Source organism: Haemorhous mexicanus, chromosome 4, assembly GCF_027477595.1.
Source record: "Haemorhous mexicanus isolate bHaeMex1 chromosome 4, bHaeMex1.pri, whole genome shotgun sequence".
NCBI classification, from domain to species: Eukaryota; Metazoa; Chordata; class Aves; order Passeriformes; family Fringillidae; genus Haemorhous; species Haemorhous mexicanus.
Window position 1 is genome coordinate 68305088 of NC_082344.1, and position 20110 is coordinate 68325197.

At 38.9% G+C, this 20110-nt stretch overlaps 2 protein-coding genes across 5 annotated transcripts in view; both read right to left on the reverse strand.

Annotated features, from left to right (window-relative positions):
* Positions 1-6195, reverse strand: part of HTT (huntingtin) — an 80576-nt gene extending 74381 nt beyond the window's left edge. For both annotated transcript variants that reach the window (XM_059845272.1, XM_059845271.1), the window contains exons 1-2: positions 5868-6195; positions 83-166 (exon numbers count right to left, since the gene is read on the reverse strand). In XM_059845272.1, the coding sequence (XP_059701255.1) occupies positions 83-166; positions 5868-5968 (185 nt within the window). In that variant the 5' untranslated portion in view covers positions 5969-6195. The remainder of the gene's footprint in view (positions 1-82; positions 167-5867) is intronic.
* A 742-nt stretch (positions 6196-6937) lies between these two features.
* The window catches only part of GRK4 (G protein-coupled receptor kinase 4), a 40695-nt gene continuing 27522 nt past the window's right edge, over positions 6938-20110 (reverse strand). For 2 of the 3 annotated variants that reach the window (XM_059845274.1, XM_059845275.1), the window contains exons 11-16: positions 19257-19346; positions 18500-18708; positions 17563-17700; positions 16826-16963; positions 14555-14677; positions 6938-13116 (exon numbers count right to left, since the gene is read on the reverse strand). In XM_059845274.1, the coding sequence (XP_059701257.1) occupies positions 13063-13116; positions 14555-14677; positions 16826-16963; positions 17563-17700; positions 18500-18708; positions 19257-19346 (752 nt within the window). In that variant the 3' untranslated portion in view covers positions 6938-13062. Of the gene's footprint in view, positions 13117-14554; positions 14678-16825; positions 16964-17554; positions 17701-18499; positions 18709-19256; positions 19347-20110 lie in introns of those variants that run through there. The other variant, XR_009486317.1, reaches the window with a different exon arrangement.

The following is a 20110-nucleotide window of genomic DNA, read 5'->3' on the forward strand; positions in this document are numbered from 1 at the left end:
AACTAACATTCTGAAGTTGTTATTCATCGTAATGAATTAAAGACATTAATAAATAACCAATAAATACAAGACATTGCCTTACCTTAATGACTGAGCAACTATGTTTTCACATATTGTTAGACAATGATTCACTCGATCTTTCTTGGTAGCTGCAAGTTCTTTCTTTCTAAAGGAAGAATATGATGATAATGAGTGTGAGACAAGAGTTCAAAAGTGACCATTCAAACACTTGCTAAAGTAGTGTCTAATCATTACTCAAGAAAAAGATGCATTTGAACTCTCTGGTCACTCCATAAACAGCTGTACACCAACTACCTGCAGACCCAGGACTTCATCTGCAGCTGCTGCTGAGAGCACGTGGGCACACAAGCAAAGGAGAAATAGAAACTGAGAAGAAGAATGAAGAATGAATCATTTAATAGGGAATATCACATTAATTCCATAATTTTCACTGAGAAAATGCTTGGGAATGAAAACTGAAGAATGAAGAAGAGTAAAGTGAAAGGACAGAAAAAATGAGGCAGTCCTAGAACAAAGCAAAAATAAAAGAAAGTGATAGAAAGAAAAAGGTTGGAGAAAATAAGCCATAAGAACAAAAAATAGCTCTTTTTAAAAGACCCTGCTCCTATATAGCATCACCATAGACTTTTTTAGTCTGCCAATGTCTTGAAATGTCTAGTTGCATTAAATGGACCACTTTGCATATGAACTGCAAAGGATGACAAAGCAATGCCATCATACACTACATTCCTCCAAAGGCAATCAAAAAAACAGCAAAGCCCAAGGCACAGTCTGCCCATTGAGAATAACATCCCTATAGTAACACTTGGTATAGCCCAGGAAAGGCAAACTTAGTGCACAATAAGGAGAACAAAATGCATAGAAACAGAGAATGTGTATCTACAAACAACAGAGAGCACAATATGAAAAGCTTCTCCTTTGCAAAACGTGTTTAACATTGACTTCAACATGATACAAGCTCTTGGAATAGCAGCTCTTTCCTGCTCCACCCCCAATACAGGAACTGAAAAAAGACAGCGAGACAGACTCCCAACTCTGACTGGGAAATTTTATTTAAGTCTGCAGTCTCTCCTACTCCTAACTTTACTGACACAGAATCACTTCTAGGAAAGCAGATGTTACTTTTAAATAATTAACCAGTAGCAATACTGGAGCAAAACAACCCACCCAAAGGTATCTCTCCTGAGTGTTTCACAGTAAAGAATTTCCAGCTTTTTCACTCACATTCACAGAGAACCTTCCCTTTTGGATCATTTTCAGTATTTCATTCTCTCAGTAAAAAATAGCAAAAATCATGAAAGAGCAAAACAGTGTTTCTGAAGTAGAAGTTGGAAAACAATGTGAACAGCCTTGAGTTACATTAATAGCAGTAACACAACATCAAGGCCCAACAGCAAGTAGCCAATAAGGACATTAAATTCAGCTAACTCAAAAGACAGTGTTAGACAAGTGTTCTTAAAGAACTACACTGCATTATTGAGGAACTTCAGCTCAAATAATAGAAGAAGTTTTCAAAAAAAGTCATTCATATCCCAGTATCCCTGTCCCTTTTCTTCCATCAGGCTGGAAAGTGAGGAGTTCAAAAGCCTGTGTTCCCAAGATTTCAGTTTTTCTCATAAAGAAAATCTCATTTCATCTCAGAAATATTTTCTACTTTAATAAGTTTAAGGAATAGCTCTAAACAAAGCCATTTTTTTCTGTTTTAGTTTGGCAGCATTTTATTTAGGCAAGCTAAACAGCCAAGAGGATCTCTTCTTGGACTTAAGACACAGGCAGAATATGAGCAGACAACATAAATTTGTTCAAGATACACAATGTCTTTCTCTCCATCTTGAAAAAGTGTCAGTCTTTTGTGGCATTTCAGATCATCTCTAACAAAAAAACAAATACTGTTCAAGATGTCCAACTGATTTTGCAACATCAGCACCACCAATGTGAGCAGGCACCTCAGAAAACAATTTAATCATTTCAACTTTCATGCTAATTTTACCCAGCAGTCCCAATCTCTTATGAGTACCATTTTCAGTACATATTCAACCCAAAAATGGAACAGGCACACCTGAACTTGCCCATAAGCTCACTATTCCAGATACAAGACATACTGAAAATACTGCTGACAAAGGCTACTTCCAGAATAAAGTTCTCTGTTATCTACACATAACACAGCCCTGAGCAAGGCAGGCAGTGTCTGAGTTCAATACTGCTCAGACTAGCAGAGACCAATTTCTTGGGCAAATTTCTGTAAACAGAGAGCTCCACTAACACATAATCTACACCTTGCTGAAATAAGTAACTTCAAAATTTAAAAAGGCATGGCTAAATATAACTTCCAAAAAAATTAATTTAAAAAATGAAAGGTGGAAGGAAAATGCTTAATTTTTGTAATAAACATGCACATATTTTCTGTGCCTACAGAGGGAGAAGGGTAACAGAACAGTATCTAGAGAGAAAACACATGACTTTTTTAGTTCAAAAAAACAAACAAAGCTCTATTCAGAAGTATCATGAAGTCCACAGGCAAACTGCTGATGAGCATACCCAGGGGGGCAACAACAGCATCACACATTTGATGAATCAATCACACACATCTGATGAGTAACAGAAGGCAGAAGATATGGAAGCAGCAGCTAACAACAGGAAAGCTCCACTCACTTACAGAGGGGTTTAATCTCCTGTGTACTTCTACACACCAGGAAGCTTAACAAACAATGTAAGAAAAAAAGCAAGCCCAGATAATTTTGCCCTCTGAGTCCAGATGAGCTGACTACAAGGAGTTGCAGCTCCGATGCTCATTTTTATTAGACCTTGAAATTAAGAATATGGGAAAAATACAGAAGTTCTAAAGCTGAGCCAGTGATAAGAAAAAAGGGCCAAACCAAATGGCTTGGCATTAATCTTGACAAAAATAACAGAAACTAAAACCTGTTCTTTTAATAACAAACAGAAGTATGAGTGGGTCAAGAAATAAACCCAATCCAAATACAGGGGACACTGGAAACAAGGTGTAGTAATGCAGGCAGTGATGGACTGTCAAATTAACCAGAACTGCTCTACTACACACCATAGACATAGTAATGCCAAAAAAACCATCAAGGAACCACTTCGGACAAGCAGGGCAATAGGTAATACCCATGCACTTTGTGTGATCTTCAGTAAAACAACAAAATAATGCTAGGCCTCCATACAGCACTGATCAAACCAATTCACAACCACAGCTTCAGTCAAACATAAAAGACAGAAAAAATGATGAGTATAGAAAAAAGCATATTGCTTGAGCTTTTACAGTACATTTTGCTGTAAAGGCAATTATTAGAATCAAATTTAAAAAAAAATTGGAAAACAATTATAGTAAGTGGCTATTAGAATAAATTTACAAGAGAAAATGTAAAGAATCCACTTTTGGATTCACAAATCAAACTCTAAATTTTTACACCAACTAACAAACTTTTAAGTTAGTAGGAGCTTTGTGATCCAAAACAAAACATCCAATTTCTAACAAAACGTCAGAGTCTGAAAAAGCTGAAAAAACATAAGGAAGAAAAGTAGTTGCCTCAGCAGAAGTGTATAGAAGCAATATGGAAACTCAAGTTAAGTTTACACAGAAGGGGAAAAAAAAAAAAGCAAGAGATAAGAAAGAGGGGACCAGAGACTGACATCTGACTGTAAGGCATAATGTAAGCATAACACATGATTATTGCTGATTAAAATCTCTTGAAACAGAAAAAAGTCATATCTCCTTGGTAAAAGCTCAGATTTAATTAAGATTTTAATAAAAAAAGAGAGGATATCAGTATTATCAAAAGTTCTGGAGTCATTGTCTTACAACAAAGTGAAGAAAGATGTAGATACCTGCCGGGTAAACAATTAATTCTTCTCTACACCAGTCTCTCTGATCTTAAAACATTTCATAGGAGGACACAGTCCTCAGTAGGATGGTAGGAACTTACTACACAGAACTACAAGAGATTTACGTGTTATTTGCAGAGAACCACAACGAAGATTAACGTCCCAAACACAGAGACAATTTTCCTTTCCAATCTACTACAAACAAGAAAAAATAAATGCAGATAGTATTGTGAACTGCATTCAATATGTCACCTGCTATTCCACTAGAAGTCTGGGAAGCCTCAGCAAAGGCTGCCACAATAGCTTTTCACTGGCTTTTATGAGGCACAGTGCTGTCACTGAATTCATCCAGTTCCTGGGGGCATACAATCCCATCAGCTTTCTGAAAACAGCCTATTTTTAAACACAAAGCAAAGTCAACGAGGACAACTCCAACACTAATTTTTTAATGTTTACAGTAGAACATGCCTAAATTTAGAGCACCAAACCAAGCATAATATCACAAGCATCACAAATAATTCTAAGGACTTTCTCTTGCAATACCATGACCTCTCTCACCAGTAACTTTCAAGACAGAAATTTGAACAGCACATAGGAAAAACTGGAAATAGATGTTCATCCATGTCACACAAAGTACTAGCAAGAAAAAATGCACAAAACAGAGCAAATAATCCCTGCAGACCAGTAAGGCACCTAAAAACAACTAGCTCATGAAGAAGATGAGTTTTCTCACCTATTAAGCATCAGAAGTGTGGAAATGCATTGTGATTGTTTGAGACAACACTCTCCAGAGAGAAACAGCACCAATCGTGATAATTTAGTTGGCAACCGTAGCAGAAAGTGCAGTGGGAGCAGGTGGCCAAGAGCCCAGAGCCACTGCTCTGCTTCCTCTGCCAGCACCACAGCAAACTGCCAAGTTAGAAGTTACCCGCTCCTCAACCCTTCTGCTTCTCCCTTCTCCCCAAGAGCAAGAGAAAAAGTATCAGTGTGACTCATGTGTTTATCCCTGAAAGGCTCACTGCCCTCACACGTGCTCGGTAAAAGCTGGCGGTAGAGGGTGCAAACGCAAGGGGCAGCACCGCGGCACTGAACAGCTCCTTGCCCTGGTCCACCCAGTAATGCCCCCCAATGGGAAACCTGAGTATCTCATGGATCTAACACATTTATCCCTCACATTTAATCAAGAAAAAAGATATTGGGAATATTTAAACGAACTTCGCTTAGATCTCTGTGCAGCACATCTCAGCACTTTAAATGAACTTTGTCACAAACAGACATCCACAACTCCTTCTGAAAGCATCAGAGCTCAGACTTCAACTCTATTTAAACTTTCAATTCGCAAATATCAAAACTTGTTTTTAACTTCAACGTGAACTTTCAGGGCACTGCTCTTATAAGAAAGAAATCCGACTGAAAAACATTCAACACTTAAAGATATGAAAAGTGAATAACAGAGAGGAAGAAATTTCTCTTGCTCAGCCTTGAATTCTCATTTCAAGAAAGCTGCACAATCAGCTGGAGAGAGTTCAGAGAAAAGACACTCATGCAGAAAGCGTCAAGCACAGAAAAACAAGGTCTCACAAAAAGCACTTCAGCAGTTATCAGAAGAGAAAAGGCTGAAAGTAGTGCTTCATTCAAGCTATGTTTAAGTTTTTGTCTTTTTTGCAGCAGTGTACTAGGTGAAAAAAAAGGTTTTCCTTCCTAGAACCAGCCTGTGAAACCCACACAGCATCGCTGTACCTCTCGTTCATCTCCCGCACTGCTGACTTTCCAAACGCACTTGCCCCTAAAGTTACTCCACATCTGAACTTCTGCAGAGAACGGACAGCAGCACCGCGACACTGTGGTGTCTGCGGGAGCAGCCAGCTGCCAAGGGACCGGGCAGCGCCCGGGCCCGGGTCGGGGCCGTCCGCGGAACGAGAACCGGACCAGGACCGGGCTGGGGGGGATGTCGGACACGCATGTGGGGAGCCCCCGAGTCCCGGGCGCGGGTCACTCACGGTCTCTGGAGCGGCTCCTCGGGGAGGGCAGCGGGGCCCTGCTGCTGCTGGAAGGAGCGCAGCGACTCGAAGGCCTTCGTCAGCTTCTCCATGGTGGCCATGTCCGCTCCGCCCGCGCCGGCGGCACCGGCCCGCGCTCCGACCCGCCCTGTCACGGACGCCCTGCGGGTCCGAGTGCTGTCCCGCTACCGCTGGGGCTGCCCCCGGGCTCGCTCCCGGCGCTCTGCCGGCGCTCTGGCGGACCCCGGACCGTCACAGCCGCGATGAATGGGGCGGGCTCCGCTCGGCGCCGCGGGCGCCTCCCGACCGCCCCGCCGCCATCTTGATCCGTCCCGTCAGCCCCCGCGCGTAGGCCACGCCCCCTGGGCCGCCCCGCCCCTCCTTGAGCCGTGCCGCTGCCCGAGGCTCGAATGCGCATGCGCACAAGGCACCCCCGGCCTGCCGTCACGCGCGCCTTTACGTAGGAACACACAGGAGAACGCTGCCCACGAAACGGGCGGGGCAGCCCCGAGAGCGACAGGTGCCCTGACCAATCAGAAGGAGGCTCCGCCCCTCGCCGCGGGCCGGAGCGGCCGTGCGCTGCTGTGCTGCGCCCCCTGTCGGCAGCGGCGGTGGCGGCCGCGGGGTCAGTGCCCGGGGTGCCGCGGGCGGGGAGCCGGCCCTGGGAGCCCCTGGCAGCCCCTGGCACTGCCCCGCGGGGAGCCGCGTTCTCAGCGGCACCGCACGGACCCCCCCAGCAAGGCGAGAGCAGCCGCTCTGTGGCCGCACGTCACGGGGGCACAGCAGGTAACGCGCCAGCCCCCGCAGCACAAGGGGCGGCCAAAGGCGCCGCCAGCACTCCGGTTTTATTTTAGGCTGCGGAGACTCTTACAGGAACAGGAGGACGCTTAAAACTTGGCAGCGTACGTGCTGCCCTTTGAGCGCTCCTCTCCTGAGTGGGGACCTGCTTTATCAGAGGATACTTCTTGCGCACACATTAAACATACAGGATACAAGAGAGACATTACAGAATATTTAAATCATTGATTGCATTACTAAACACTTAGAAAAAAATCAACAGTACTGTGAAGTTTTCAATTGCAACCACTGATTTTAATATATCTACTTGTTAATACAGACATTAAATGACAGCTGATAAGAACTGGCAATTCAACTTATCTTACACACGTGAAACTAGTTCCAGCAACAAAAATGGAGAACAGCCCTTAGAAATTCTAAGAAAATAAATTTCCAGTAATTCAACTTGGTTATTGTTAGCAGACATGAAGAAATGAAGCAAAGCTCATGTCTCTGAATATTCAGGCCAACAGAATCATAGATAGCATTCTTGCCAAATATTCACTAGAACAGTACTCTCTCTGCCAGTTAACTTTATTAGCATGTTCATAAAAGACAAACCATTTGAAACAGTCCTCTGACAGGAAACCTATCCTTAGTCCTGAAAGCAATTCAACTTAAAGCAAAACCTAATTTCATTATAGAAGTGCTACAAAATGTAAGCTTTTAAGGTAAAACCAGTATTTCTCCCCATTATTTTATGATAAAGCTTGGAGAAACGTTGCTCTGGAACATGTGGATAATCATGAATTTTTTATTTAGCAAATGATACGTGATACTTGATAAAAGATGACAGCAGAGTTGGAACGCGGCACACTCTGTGCATGTGCCACTCCACACTTCGAAATACATTTAAGCACAGTAAAAAGAGCACTTATCAAAAAAGCTCTTATCAAAGATTAAACGAGGCACCAACCAAGCCAGCCCTTGCAAGGCTGTTTGGAAGCTTTCGATCAAAGTGTGCCAGTCCCTGTGGGCTGCTGACTCACCGGCAGGAGCGCCGAGGCAGTGCCTGCCCACAATCTCGCTGCCCTTTGTTCTCCCTGGCCTGAGCTCCAGCGGCTGAGGAGCTCATTAGCTGTGAGCTAACTGGAAGGTAACTCAGGATATCAGGTTTTTCTTTGGTGAGTACCTTATCAGTAGGTTCTCCCGGCCCAAACTGATCCGTGGTTTTGCGTGTATCATGTCAATGATCTGCCCCACAACACCTGCACTGGCAAAAATAAAGCAATGTAAACCAAGCAAGGGGCAAGAAAAAGCAAGGCAGGATTAGAGAAGAAGCGTTTTTGTAAAGTAGGCATTACCTCAAAGAAAAATGAAGTTCCAATTAACAGTGCATACCTAAAAGATTATCCAAAATTTAGGGGATGACAACTAATTAATCTCAGCCTCCAGGAGAAAAAGAAAAGAAACATGCTCTTAGCTTGTCTCTTAAGTTACCTCTTGATTTAATGTTTTTAAGATGAGCATGTCAAGAGTATTTTTCACCCTATCCTGAAGTCCCACTTTGGCCAGCATTTCTGCATTTCCATGAACAATTCAGCAGGTAATTGGTCCTACTCCATGAGACTGCTGGCCCACTGGTTTGACATATGCACGTATAAGCTGCAATATGTCACAGCCTGGTTGTGTCGTTTTAAGGTCATTTAATTTGAAGCCCTTTTGAAGAGCATTTGGGGGCTTTGTCCTTCAACTCATGTTATAAAATTACAATAAATGTGCTAATGAAAAACAGCCCATGCCGATAATTCTGTCTTTTCACATGGAAATTTATGCAGAAATCTAGATCCAGACCATGAGATAAGGTATCAGTTGAGTCAGTACAGCAGAACTAGGGCATTTTTTCCTGGATTCGACTATCTTACATTGGTAAAAAGCTTACACTATGCAGGAGACATTTTCTGCTTCAAGAAATTGGAAATTGATTTAAATTACAATTTTCTTTTTTTTTATTTGTGTGTCTCAGCTACCATGATAGACATGGTAAATAAATCACATTAGACAGTAATACATGTGGTTGAGATATGTGGCAGTGTTTTGCTTTTATTTCAGGAATTACAATGCTAGAAGGTCTAGGAAAACAGCTCACACAAGAACAGTCAGTGGTTGGAGATGCTGGAAGTAACAAATCTCATTTAAGAGTCAGCTTTCTATGCCTGGAAAGAATTCTGGTGTTTTGGACACAACTGGATCATGGGAAAAAGTTACCCACATCTCACATACAAAACTTAAGTTACACCACAAGAACAATTATCAAATAAAAAAGAATGTTTCATTCAACAGAAAATACATCATCATCACCAAATAAGCCAAGTGAGTAATTATAATCAAAGTAAATATGACTTCCGCTTAAAGATGCTTTCCAGTAATTTGAATTTCACTTCCTAAAGAGAAGTGTTTTCTGAAAACCTATACTAAAATGAAGATGATAATTCCAATGTTAAATTAATGTAATGCTAAGCTGTAAACCATAGAAAAATATTACTTTTGTTGTCATATTTTAGTAACTTGCAAACAAGTATTCTCCGTTCATACAAACAATGAGGCAATGAGGGAATTCTTACATCAGTGTAGTTTGAAAAATAATTGAAGTGCATTCTAAGAATGGATTGTTAGTTGGTTTTAATTGCTTTTATCATTGATTTAAAAACCAGATGATTTTATTTTGATTTGGAGATAATTCTCTTTCGTACTCAAAAACATTCAGGATTACTGTTTCAAGAATGATTAGGGGAAAAAAAAGAGACGAGATATTAAAGGCTAAGGTTTGTCAATAACACTCTTGTTGTTACAGACAAACCACAGGTTTTTCTCCTACTTCCTATTAGTTTTAAGTGCTCCTTTTCTCAGCTGAGACTGTTCTGTTGTTTTTATAATCCAGAAACACCACCATCTCTATTTTGAACACACCTCAAGGGGCAGGGAGAAGCTGACAGCTTTCTTAATAGAAAAAACAACCCTGAGGCATGAAGATTCTGTTCTTCCGGTCACAACATTGAAAAGAATTAAGAAAACCAATAAGACACTGGTACATTGTTTCACAGTTTCTGACTTTTGAGCTAAATAGAGAGGTTTGAAGTACTCACAAGCAAACATGAAGATTTACATACACAAATGCTTGGAAACACACACCACAGGAAAGGAGGGTTGATCTCATGCAAATAACTCCATGGAATACCATAGGTCTTTCCAAATCTTGCACCAGGATTGTCTCATTGCTATTAAAGCCTTCTAACACATGGGTCTAGAGAGTGAAGTCATGCTGAATTACAAGAAGTTATGTTGGCTTCCCCCATCTCACCCCGACAGTTTCATGGAAGTAAAAGGCTACATAATCAGCAAACACAACCTGCTGTTTTCCCCCTTCATTGTCCCAGTTTTGTCCAAAAAAAAATCAAGAGCTAAGTTCATATTAAATTTCTCGCACTGTGATATTTTGCTTTCAGGTGTTCTCCCCTCTCCTTAGCCCTTCCCTGCTTTCAAGATGCACCTCCAAGCTCCTTCTACTCCAGTACAGGCCTTTAACCAATGTAGTCACCTTAGATTAAACAGCATAACATCTTCCCCTCCGTGTACTGTCTAAGGAGCCTTATGCTGATTGCTGATCCTTCCAGTTCCTTGTTTTTTCTAATTTTCCAGGGGATTCACATCAGATAAGATGCAGTCATTATTACATGCTTGCATTTCTAGCCAAAAGGGACAAATCTATAGTACAATAATGCCATCTTGAGCCTATTGGGGAAGAACCAATCAACTAACCAAAAGAAAAAACAAAGCCCAAACCCAATGGAATAAGGTCATAATCCTGCAAACATGTACTCACTCAAAACAAATCAATAAGTACTATTCTGAACTTAAGAAAACACTTGTGAAATTAAACTAAGTAAAACTTCCTAAAAACAAATAAATTCTCACTTTTTTACCAGGAGTTCCTTTTTCCGAAGAAGCAGACATGTACATAAGCGCTTCTGAGGAACAATTTCCCTCTTCTCTTCATTTAGCCCTCTTTCTTCACAGATTTCTGGAAAATACATGTTAAGCCTCAACACTCAAAATAGAGAAGTGATGTTTTTCTTTTTAAGTTAAGATTCCTCTCCATCCCATGGAGAAAGAAAACTTGAAATACATGATAAATAGACTTCCAGGGGTATTTTTAAATCTGTTAAAACCAATTTTCTTCATAAAAATTCTTCAGCTTGTGTCCTTGGTATTCTTGCCCAAATTTCAAGTTACTCTACACAGACATTAAATCCAGAGTGTCACCCTGCATGTCTGGTGTTTATTCAGTCACCTTTGCCTCAGAACAGCAAGACTAAAATCTTAAAAATTCAAACCCCTTAATCAGGGAAACGATGGCTTCTCCAACCATGTAGGTATTTATAAAACCCTTTTGTTACTTCCCCATTTTTCCATTCCCCTCTTTTTAGAGTTCTTCTATTGCTGTGGTACAAAATAAAAAGGGTCAGGTCAGACTGCCAGCTCATTGTCTCACACATAATGGTTCTAGCCAACACCCTTAGTTCAGATATTTGTCAAGTCTCCCATCCCTTCACTATTACATCAGACCATCTTCCAGTAATTCATTCAAACTCTCTCTCCCTCTGCCAATGTCTCCCTTTGTACTGTCTAAAAGAGTAATTTTGCTGTCTTGTGTGCTGTTTTAGACTGGAGGAAAAATGCACTGAAAACACAGGAAAATAGTCTCACTCCTCATTTCTGTGGCACAGTAGCCAAGAGGAACAATTTCAGAGAGACACCAGATGAGCCCCAGCAGGGTTCTGCAACACACTGGTTTTCCAATTTTTTTCAAATTCTAATTCATTAAAACTTTGTCTTTAGAGACCAAATACCATGAATTAAAACTTGATGATAGGCTTGAATATCAACTATATCTTGTGAGTTTCTCAAGCAGCTGAAGTTTCTTCCAGTGGGTCTGCAGATCACAAGAGAGACCTTTTTGAGGTGGGGGGGCCTATTCAGTTGCTCTGTGTGTACAATAAATGTGTGGTCCAGTTGGTGCCCCAGACATTTGAATGCATGCACAGTTGAGACAAATCTTCAGAATACAGAACAAAATATAAAACTAAAATCATGTCTCCAACTCCATTATATTTCAAGTACCCAACTCAATTTTGAAAACAGAAGAGGCTCTTAATGAAATGTGCTCTTGAGTCTCATACCCAGATGAATAGTTTTACTAGAAATTTACAAAACAAAGGGTCTGACCTACAGTGAGTGCAGAAGAATGGAAGTTTGCCTAGCTTTCAAGCAGCTTTTGTCAGTTTGACTAATGGACATCAGGTAATCATAACAAACTTCAATACCAGTTCCACATCTGTATTAAGCAGTCATTAAAGACATATTTTAATGTTTCTGTTTTAAAAGGCTATAAAAAAATACTTACATAATTAAATTCAATACTTAATGCTACCTTGCCCTTCCCCCAGTGGCAGTGATCACTGTCAACCCTAGAACATTGCATATTACAACATAAGCAGAGAGGACATTAGCAAGAAGAGCCCATGCTTTGTTTTTTAACCCATTATAAATCCGTGACATCCTACATGGAGTTAAAAACAATTTCATTTACAGAAAATAAAATAAAACTGTGTCCCCACAGGTAAAAAGAAATCGTTTCAGTAAAGACAACAAAGTTTTTAAAATATAGTTATAAAATTTTAGCGTAGGTCGACTTGCATGGTTCATGCCAAGAAACTCTATGGAGAGGATGTGTAAGATGGGTAGGAAAGAGAGGAATGGAATACTTCAGCTTGAGGATTAAGCTAAATGTTCAAAGTTCTCTTTATACAGAAATACAGAAAGAGATTCTACAGAGCCTGATAATAAAGAGCAATTCCTAATAGCTGGCCACAGTGCACTGAATTCCTTTTTTTCTCTTAGCAGTTGCTTGAGAGATACATTAGGTAATAGCACTTCCATGCTGCTGGATAATACCAGAATTATTAAATTTATCAGTACATCACTTTTACTGTTAAGAAAACTGCTAATAAAGATCCTAATGATCAAGAAGAGTTTTACCAGGAGCATACAAAGTCAAGTTACAGTGATGCCATAGATACTATCTCTGTGCTTTAAAATCCTTTTAGTATTTCTAGATTCATTCCACTGGGAAAAAATAATCAAGATAAATCAAATACATACAGAAACACACTCACTCAAATGGCACTCATTGCTTTTTGTACAATTAAGCTTTAGTGAAAATATACATCTTAAAACAAATGAAGTACAAATGTACAAAAATCCTTGAACTCAGATAAAAAATATATATAATACAATTTGCTACAGAGATATAAAACATTTAACATTTGCTCATCCTTGCTGATGAGCCTAAAATGATTTAAAGTCTGGAGGACTCCTGCTCATCATCACTGCAATCAGACTTAAAGCAGACCTGCAAGAGAAGACAAACAGACAACTCAGCTGCAAAATGAATACTATTGTTCATTTGTTCATTTATGGGGCACAAAAAGGCTGGGGCGGGGGGAGGGTGTGGGGGGTGTGGGGTGTTTTTCCAGCACATTTTACTCCATCCTAAGCAAATGCTTTGGGAAACTCAAAGGAATTCCCAACCTAAAGCCCAAATCTCAAATTGTTAAAATTTAATAAAAGTTCTTTCCTTCTTTTAACTTCACAAGACAATTAACTGCAATCCTATGAGTTCAAAACCAACTAAAACCTGTCAAACCATATTCATTTTTTAGGACTTCTTCTCAATACATAGAACAATATCTTGGGACAGTACAAATCCTGCTGATATTTAGTTGGGAAAGACTACAGTAAGACACAAGTTTTAGCCATATGAGAATTTAGTACACTCAACCATCCCTTCTATTCCATTACTCAAAGTGGGGGAAAAGTGTATTAGAATAGATGAACTAAAAATGACAGTACTATTATACAGTCCATTAGCATTGTACCATTTTAGAAAGGTGAATTGCCAGCTGAAGACAAAAAATTTCTTCATGCAATTTTAATACATGGCCTTGCTGTGGCTACTTAACAATATGCACCTAGCCATTTTAAAATTCAATTTCTGCTTGAAAGCAAAAGTAATTTCTACCCAAGTGTTCACTATTGGAATATACTCAAGCTTCTCAAGATATTTCCTCTCTAAGTGCAGGCACACTGAGCAAGCACAATTGTATATAACATCTTCAACTGCAAACCTTTACAAATAGTCTATTTCTTACATCCTGTAGACAATTAAAATACATTATGTGTCTTCTAGGTGGTAAATACTCAATTCTCTGAACAGGAAATTCTTCTACTTAAGAGCAGAAGTCTGTGTGTAAGAAAAGGCTGTGCATTATCAGCTATGTAAAGATCTATTATGTCATTGTTTTGGTGAGGCCTAAGATATTTTAACACTTGTTTCATGGTGCTTCTTATTTATTTTGGGGATATTTCTACTTATTTACTTTTTTTTTGGATAGATACTTATTTTTGCTCATAAACTTACTACTTATTACTAGTTTTTATGCAGGACTTTATTAGCTCTAAAGACATGTACACAGGATTCATTAAAAAATGGTAAAATATATAAGAAGCAAGACCCAAATTAACCTCTTTAGCAAAGGAAGGTCTAGAGCACAGCTTTTAGCAGAACCCAGGTAACTAGAGGAGGACAGAATGCTGAGGCAGGAAAGCTTCCTGTAGTTATAGGGATTGCTATACTTTCTGAAATGTGGTGGAGGGGTAAAGCCATAACAAAACAGATTTCATTAATTTCACTATGCAGTGAGCAACTTGGTTTTCCTATCACAAATTAATAATAATTAAAAAAAAGAATAGAAGTTAATTTTCTTATGAAAGAAAATAAATGCCCTTACCTCTCCACTAAAAAGTCTGTGAAAGAAGCCTCTCTTTGGCTTAGGAGACTTCTCTCTGTCTGGTGACACAGTACCATCAGTTTCATATGCATTGATATCTTCAAAGCATCCCGTTTCAATCATCTTTGAAATATATGAAATATAAATGAAATATCCATAAAAGCCTCTCAAACAAGTTCCAGGTATTATCTATTTACTCTGGCTGGGTACTCCTAACACTAAAAAATTCATCAGCCAAACTACACCACGGTCTCCAAAATGAAGTACAAAGCTGACATTGACTCTCCTTGTGCACTCAACCAACTAAAGAATAGCAATAAGAGCACTCTCACACAGGTGTCAGGTACTCCCTTGCTTTTTTTCATTCTTGCCTTTCTTATGCTCATGATGCAATAAAGAGAAGCTTTTAGAACCAGAAACAGATTTTCCTTTCAGGTATTCTGTTCATTTTAGAGCAGGCCAGCCAAAAAAATCTAATATCTCTATGCCCTGAACTGAACTTAATTTTAATAAACATGATATGGGAGGAAAAAAAAAGATATAATGAAGATGGGTCTCTGGAGAAAAGCAAGGGATTTTGAAATAATCTTTGTCTGTGTACACAGAAACAAAAGAAATAAAACCACAATTACTGGGTACAGAAAGGACAGCAGGAAGAGTGCTAAAATGTAACCAACAGGCAGGGTCAGAAGGGGGTAATGGCTAATGCCCAAATCCAGCTGGCATTTACCAGTAAGTGCCACCGGTACACATCTGTCACAGCAGCAGGCAGCCAAAGGAACCACAGAAGCAGAAGGTTGGAAAAGACCTTCAAGATCATCGAGTCCAACCCAGCCCTAACGCCTCAACTAAACCATGGCACCCAGGGCCACATCCAGTCTTTTTTTAAGCATATCCAGGGATGGTGACTCCACCACCTCCTCAGGCAGATCATTCCAGAACTTTATCACTCTTTGTGTAAAAATCTTTTTTCCTAATATCCAACCTATATTTCCCTTGGCACAGCTTAAGACTGTGAATATACCTTGTAGTGAGAGAGAGGGCATAAAGAGGAGTAAGAAGAAATGCAGCCTGCTTTTGTTGTAAACCAGGACATTGGGTAAATTATGGAATGGTGAGAGAAAAGTCTTGAGAGGCAAAAATTTGAGGGAAAGCTCAGTAACATGAATTAAATATAAAAAATAAGCACAAATGTACAATGAAATCTGCAGTTCTTCCTTGAAGAAAAGGAATTGCCATCACAAGAATTCCACAACTACTTCCAACTTTATCTCTCTCTGCGGGTTAGTTATGAAGCTGCAGTGCATTTTTTAATGACTAGATCATATTCTGAAGTTTAGAATTACAACATAGTATAGGAAATACTTCTTTCTCCAAGGCACTGTTTCTCAGTGAAAGCTCTCTATGTCAAACGACACCTTTTCAAATATCCTTAATGTAATACAAAAAAAAAAACAAAAGGAAAACAGAGGGGAATGTACTTTTTCCTCCAAATTGTTCAGAAATTGCTCATCTTTTGTGTTCAAGCTTTAAATAAAATGCAATCATACTGGGAGAGAAATGACACTAGTAGAATTCAAGACAATAGTAATTTCAGAAAGTCACAAATAAATTATAATGAGGACAAAGCATTCATAACAAGAACTACAATTTTAAGTAATTGTTACTGAGTGCCCTTGCTGAAACAGTAAAGAGGATTTGAATTGCATGCAGAGGCAGCAAAATTCTAGTACTCTGCAGACTACTAGAATATTCATTCACTAGGAACACAAAACAAACTCTTAAGGGAAAGTCTGACTCAACTGATATTGAACTGTTTGTTTTGAAACCTTGAAAAAGGTGAGTCTGCAATTCTGTATTGCTGTCACTTGGATACTCTATTGATGCACAGGCTATACACAAACAGCTTGCACTGCACCTATTTGCTTTTGAACACTTGGAATAACATTCCATCCCTCTCCTGTGAACAGCAATACTGAATAATATGGGACTGAAGTACAAGAAAAGAGTGGTCTTACAGATACTAATACTGTTCTGTAAGCTGCGCCTATGATGACAAGATGCCAGACATTGTGCAAATTTACGATAAATCTCAGTTTTTAGCAAGTTCCTTATGTTTTTGGAAAAAACCTTTTTGCAGCCTCTCAGCAAAGAAGTCTAAAACAAAAACCTCTTTACATCTCCTAGAGAAAATCATTATAATTAAATATTTTTTTAAATATTCTATACTGCTGTGCTCAAGAAAATAATCTTCTATGAAATGTGCATTACCTCATTTTGCCAAGGGATTGAGACACAACCCGTCACAAATTTGGAATAGAAGTCATCATCTGTGGTATCCAGGTTCACTCCTTTTACTGTAGAGAACTGCTCAATGTCCAGGACATCTTTACAATAAACGGCACGTGGCTGCAGTACAAGACAAGATTACTTCATTGAAGTTTTGGATCTGGGAACTTTTAGTTTGGTTTTATTTTCTCTAGATGAGCAAAAGGGAGCAATATGTCTGCAATTTTACATCTCATACTGCTGATCACCAAATTACATTATTCTATGGAACAGAAATACAAAGATGCTCTTCATAAGTCACCTAAGCAATTCTATCTGTCCTGCAAGTAACAGAAAAGAAATATCAAAGCCAGAAACAGCTTGTCTGAATCTCTTAGTGGTTGTCATAATTCACTCATCTTCTGTCACCTTCTTTTCAACTCTGGAGTATTTTCTTCAAAGCTATTCCTCATTTCTTCAGCATCTGAGCAATGGAAGAGGACTTTTATGGGGTAAGAAATCAGCTACAAAGCTCCCTAGGGAAATATCACTATTGTAAATTGTTTTGGGATCTCAGATGAAACACCACAAAACAATTAGTTATCATCAGTAGCTACAATGGCATTCTCCTACCAATCTAACCAACTTTAAAGGTTTCTCTGGAGTTCACATGACTGCTAACAGAATTATGACAGTTCTTGCCTTTTTAGATACTAATCAAATCTGTCTCACCTACTTACATCTGGCAAGAATGGAGGTTCTAACATGTTAGCTTCCAGCCTCTTGAAGTTGATGTTCTTGAAAATAGGATGTTGCTTTACAACAGCAGCTCCTCCTTCGGTGCAACCCAGTCGTTCCCCTGGATTTTTAGCAAGTAACTGCAGATACATGGAAAAAGAAGCTGATCCATGATACAATCCCACAACTAAAAAAATATCTACATACAATGTCTTTCAATCAGTTTATTTTGCTACTTGGCCTCTTATTAACTAAATTTATCATGTATCAAAATTAACTGGAAACCCAAACAACAACATTCTGGGAACAAAATATTTTCAACAAACAAAAGAACTCCTGAAAGCACATGATTTGAAGATTATGCCCAAAGTTATATGAAAATATTTTAATTGGTGCCATATTGAGAAGACTTTACAGTACAGACTTTGCAATAAGCTTTCCTTTCAGGAAATACAGACTTATATTTTTTCCTATGGGCTTAAGTAATGCACATATCTTGCATTAACTAGTACAGAAAACTTGTGAAGCTTTCTGTATAAATTTAAGAACAGGCAAGATAGAAAAAAAAATTATCTTGTAGATAATGTTTAAGATGAAGAAACTGGTGTACTACTCAGCCACTTGTTTCCATCCAGTATCCAAGTTGAGCATGCTATTGCACTATAATCTATAATAACAAGTGGTCCAAGCAGTACTTGACCATTTCATTCATGTGATGAATAATCAATTTATGCAGCTTTCCTTCATCTTGAGAAAAGTTCTGAATTCTTGAAGTTTGATAACTGAACAGCTCATGAACAATCACAAACTTTCATGTGAACTAAAGAAAGGTTTAGGAAATCCAGTTCTGAAAATTTTTCAAGATTTTAAAATAAAGTAGTTGGTCTCTTTAAAAAGATTAGAAATTTAATTTTCAAACCTCTATGTCTCTTCACCCACCATCCTGCAGATGGATTTTGCCTCCTCTGAAAACTTGTCTGAGTATGTTTCCTGGTCTTCCTTTACTCTCCTGTCAATCTCATCCCGTTTAACTCTTTCCTTATGCTTCCTGAATGGAGACTGTCCTTCAATCATCTCATAAATCAAACAGCCAAGGCCCCACCAATCCGGACTGAATGTATACTTCTCATTTTTGAGCACTTCTGGAGCTACAAAACAAAAACAAACACACACCCACATCATCTCACTTTAAATTGACTAATTGTGTGTATTGGAAAAACTCTTAGATACTCTCTTTGGGCCCTGTGCAGGCATGTTTGTGTAACTCCTCTGTACTTTGAAGAAACTTTAATTTCTACAGTGAGAACTCTGTTTATATTCAAGAGAAAAACTTAATTTCTTGAATGCTCAGTATTCTTTAGAAAATGAAAAAAATAAACCTGAGAATGAAGTTTTCCAAAGCATGGTAAGAAATGTATTGTCACAGTAATTTCTCTGTTTACCTGTGACCAAAAATCTCTTTGAATCTCAGAAAAAAAATAGGTGCTTCCCTAAAGTTCTGCCTAAAGCTGGAATTTTCAGTTAAGTTTTCAAGTTTATCAGTAGGCTTAGAATTAAGTAACATCTACAAATGCATATTATAACCTTTCTTCTTCCCATAACATGTCTAGTAACTAATCCAGGCCCAATACAGTTCTTAAATTCACAGAAGCAAATATTCTGGTAAAATGTAATTAGCAAAGGATGCTTTACATACCCATGTAACCAACAGTCCCAACACGTCCTCGGACAGTTTCACCTTCTGGAATCTGCACAGCTAATCCAAGATCTGAAATCCTGATATGTCCTATTTATGTTAAAATAAATGATACGTAGTCAGCTAATTATTGAAGTAAAATAATGAAGTATTATCACTTTAAAACAAAATTTCCATTGCATACCTCATAAAAAACCCCACTGCAAAGTATCAGAAGATTCATATAGCCCTAAGTTTATTTCACTTAACTTGGAAAGAGTGTTTTATTCAGCTCCTCCTTAAAAATGTGTAGCAAGAGAGGCACAGATAGAACTGATTTTCTGAAGGTCATACAAAAATAATTTGCTCTTAAGAACTCTAATTCCTGGCTTTGGCATAGGCTACTGTTCTTGGACAAACAGAAATGCTCATTTCACATTCTGCATCTATGCATCAGACACTTGTGGTTTTCCATTCTGCACACCCACCACAAGCACTTGGCTTTCTGACTCCTTAGTAAAACTTCAAAATTAACTTAATTTATTCCAAATGTGAGAAAACTGTAGCCTGTACTGAGAGAGCTTGTTTTCCAGTAATGAAGTACCCCAATAATGCCAAACATGAGTACTTGGAATTGCTATCTTCATTCCCACTCCAAACCAAGAGCAGCCCAGTTAATAACCTACTCAGAATTATTTATATGGTAACATGTCAGTTCAATTCTGGGATTTCCTCTTCTCATGAATCACTCCTAAGTGGATAACAGCTTTTATTGCACTTTATCAGCCACATGTCTCAAATTGACCTTCCCCTATCACACATGGCCTTTAGAGCTGTACCCCTAACAGAAATCATCTGGCAATAGACTGGTTTGT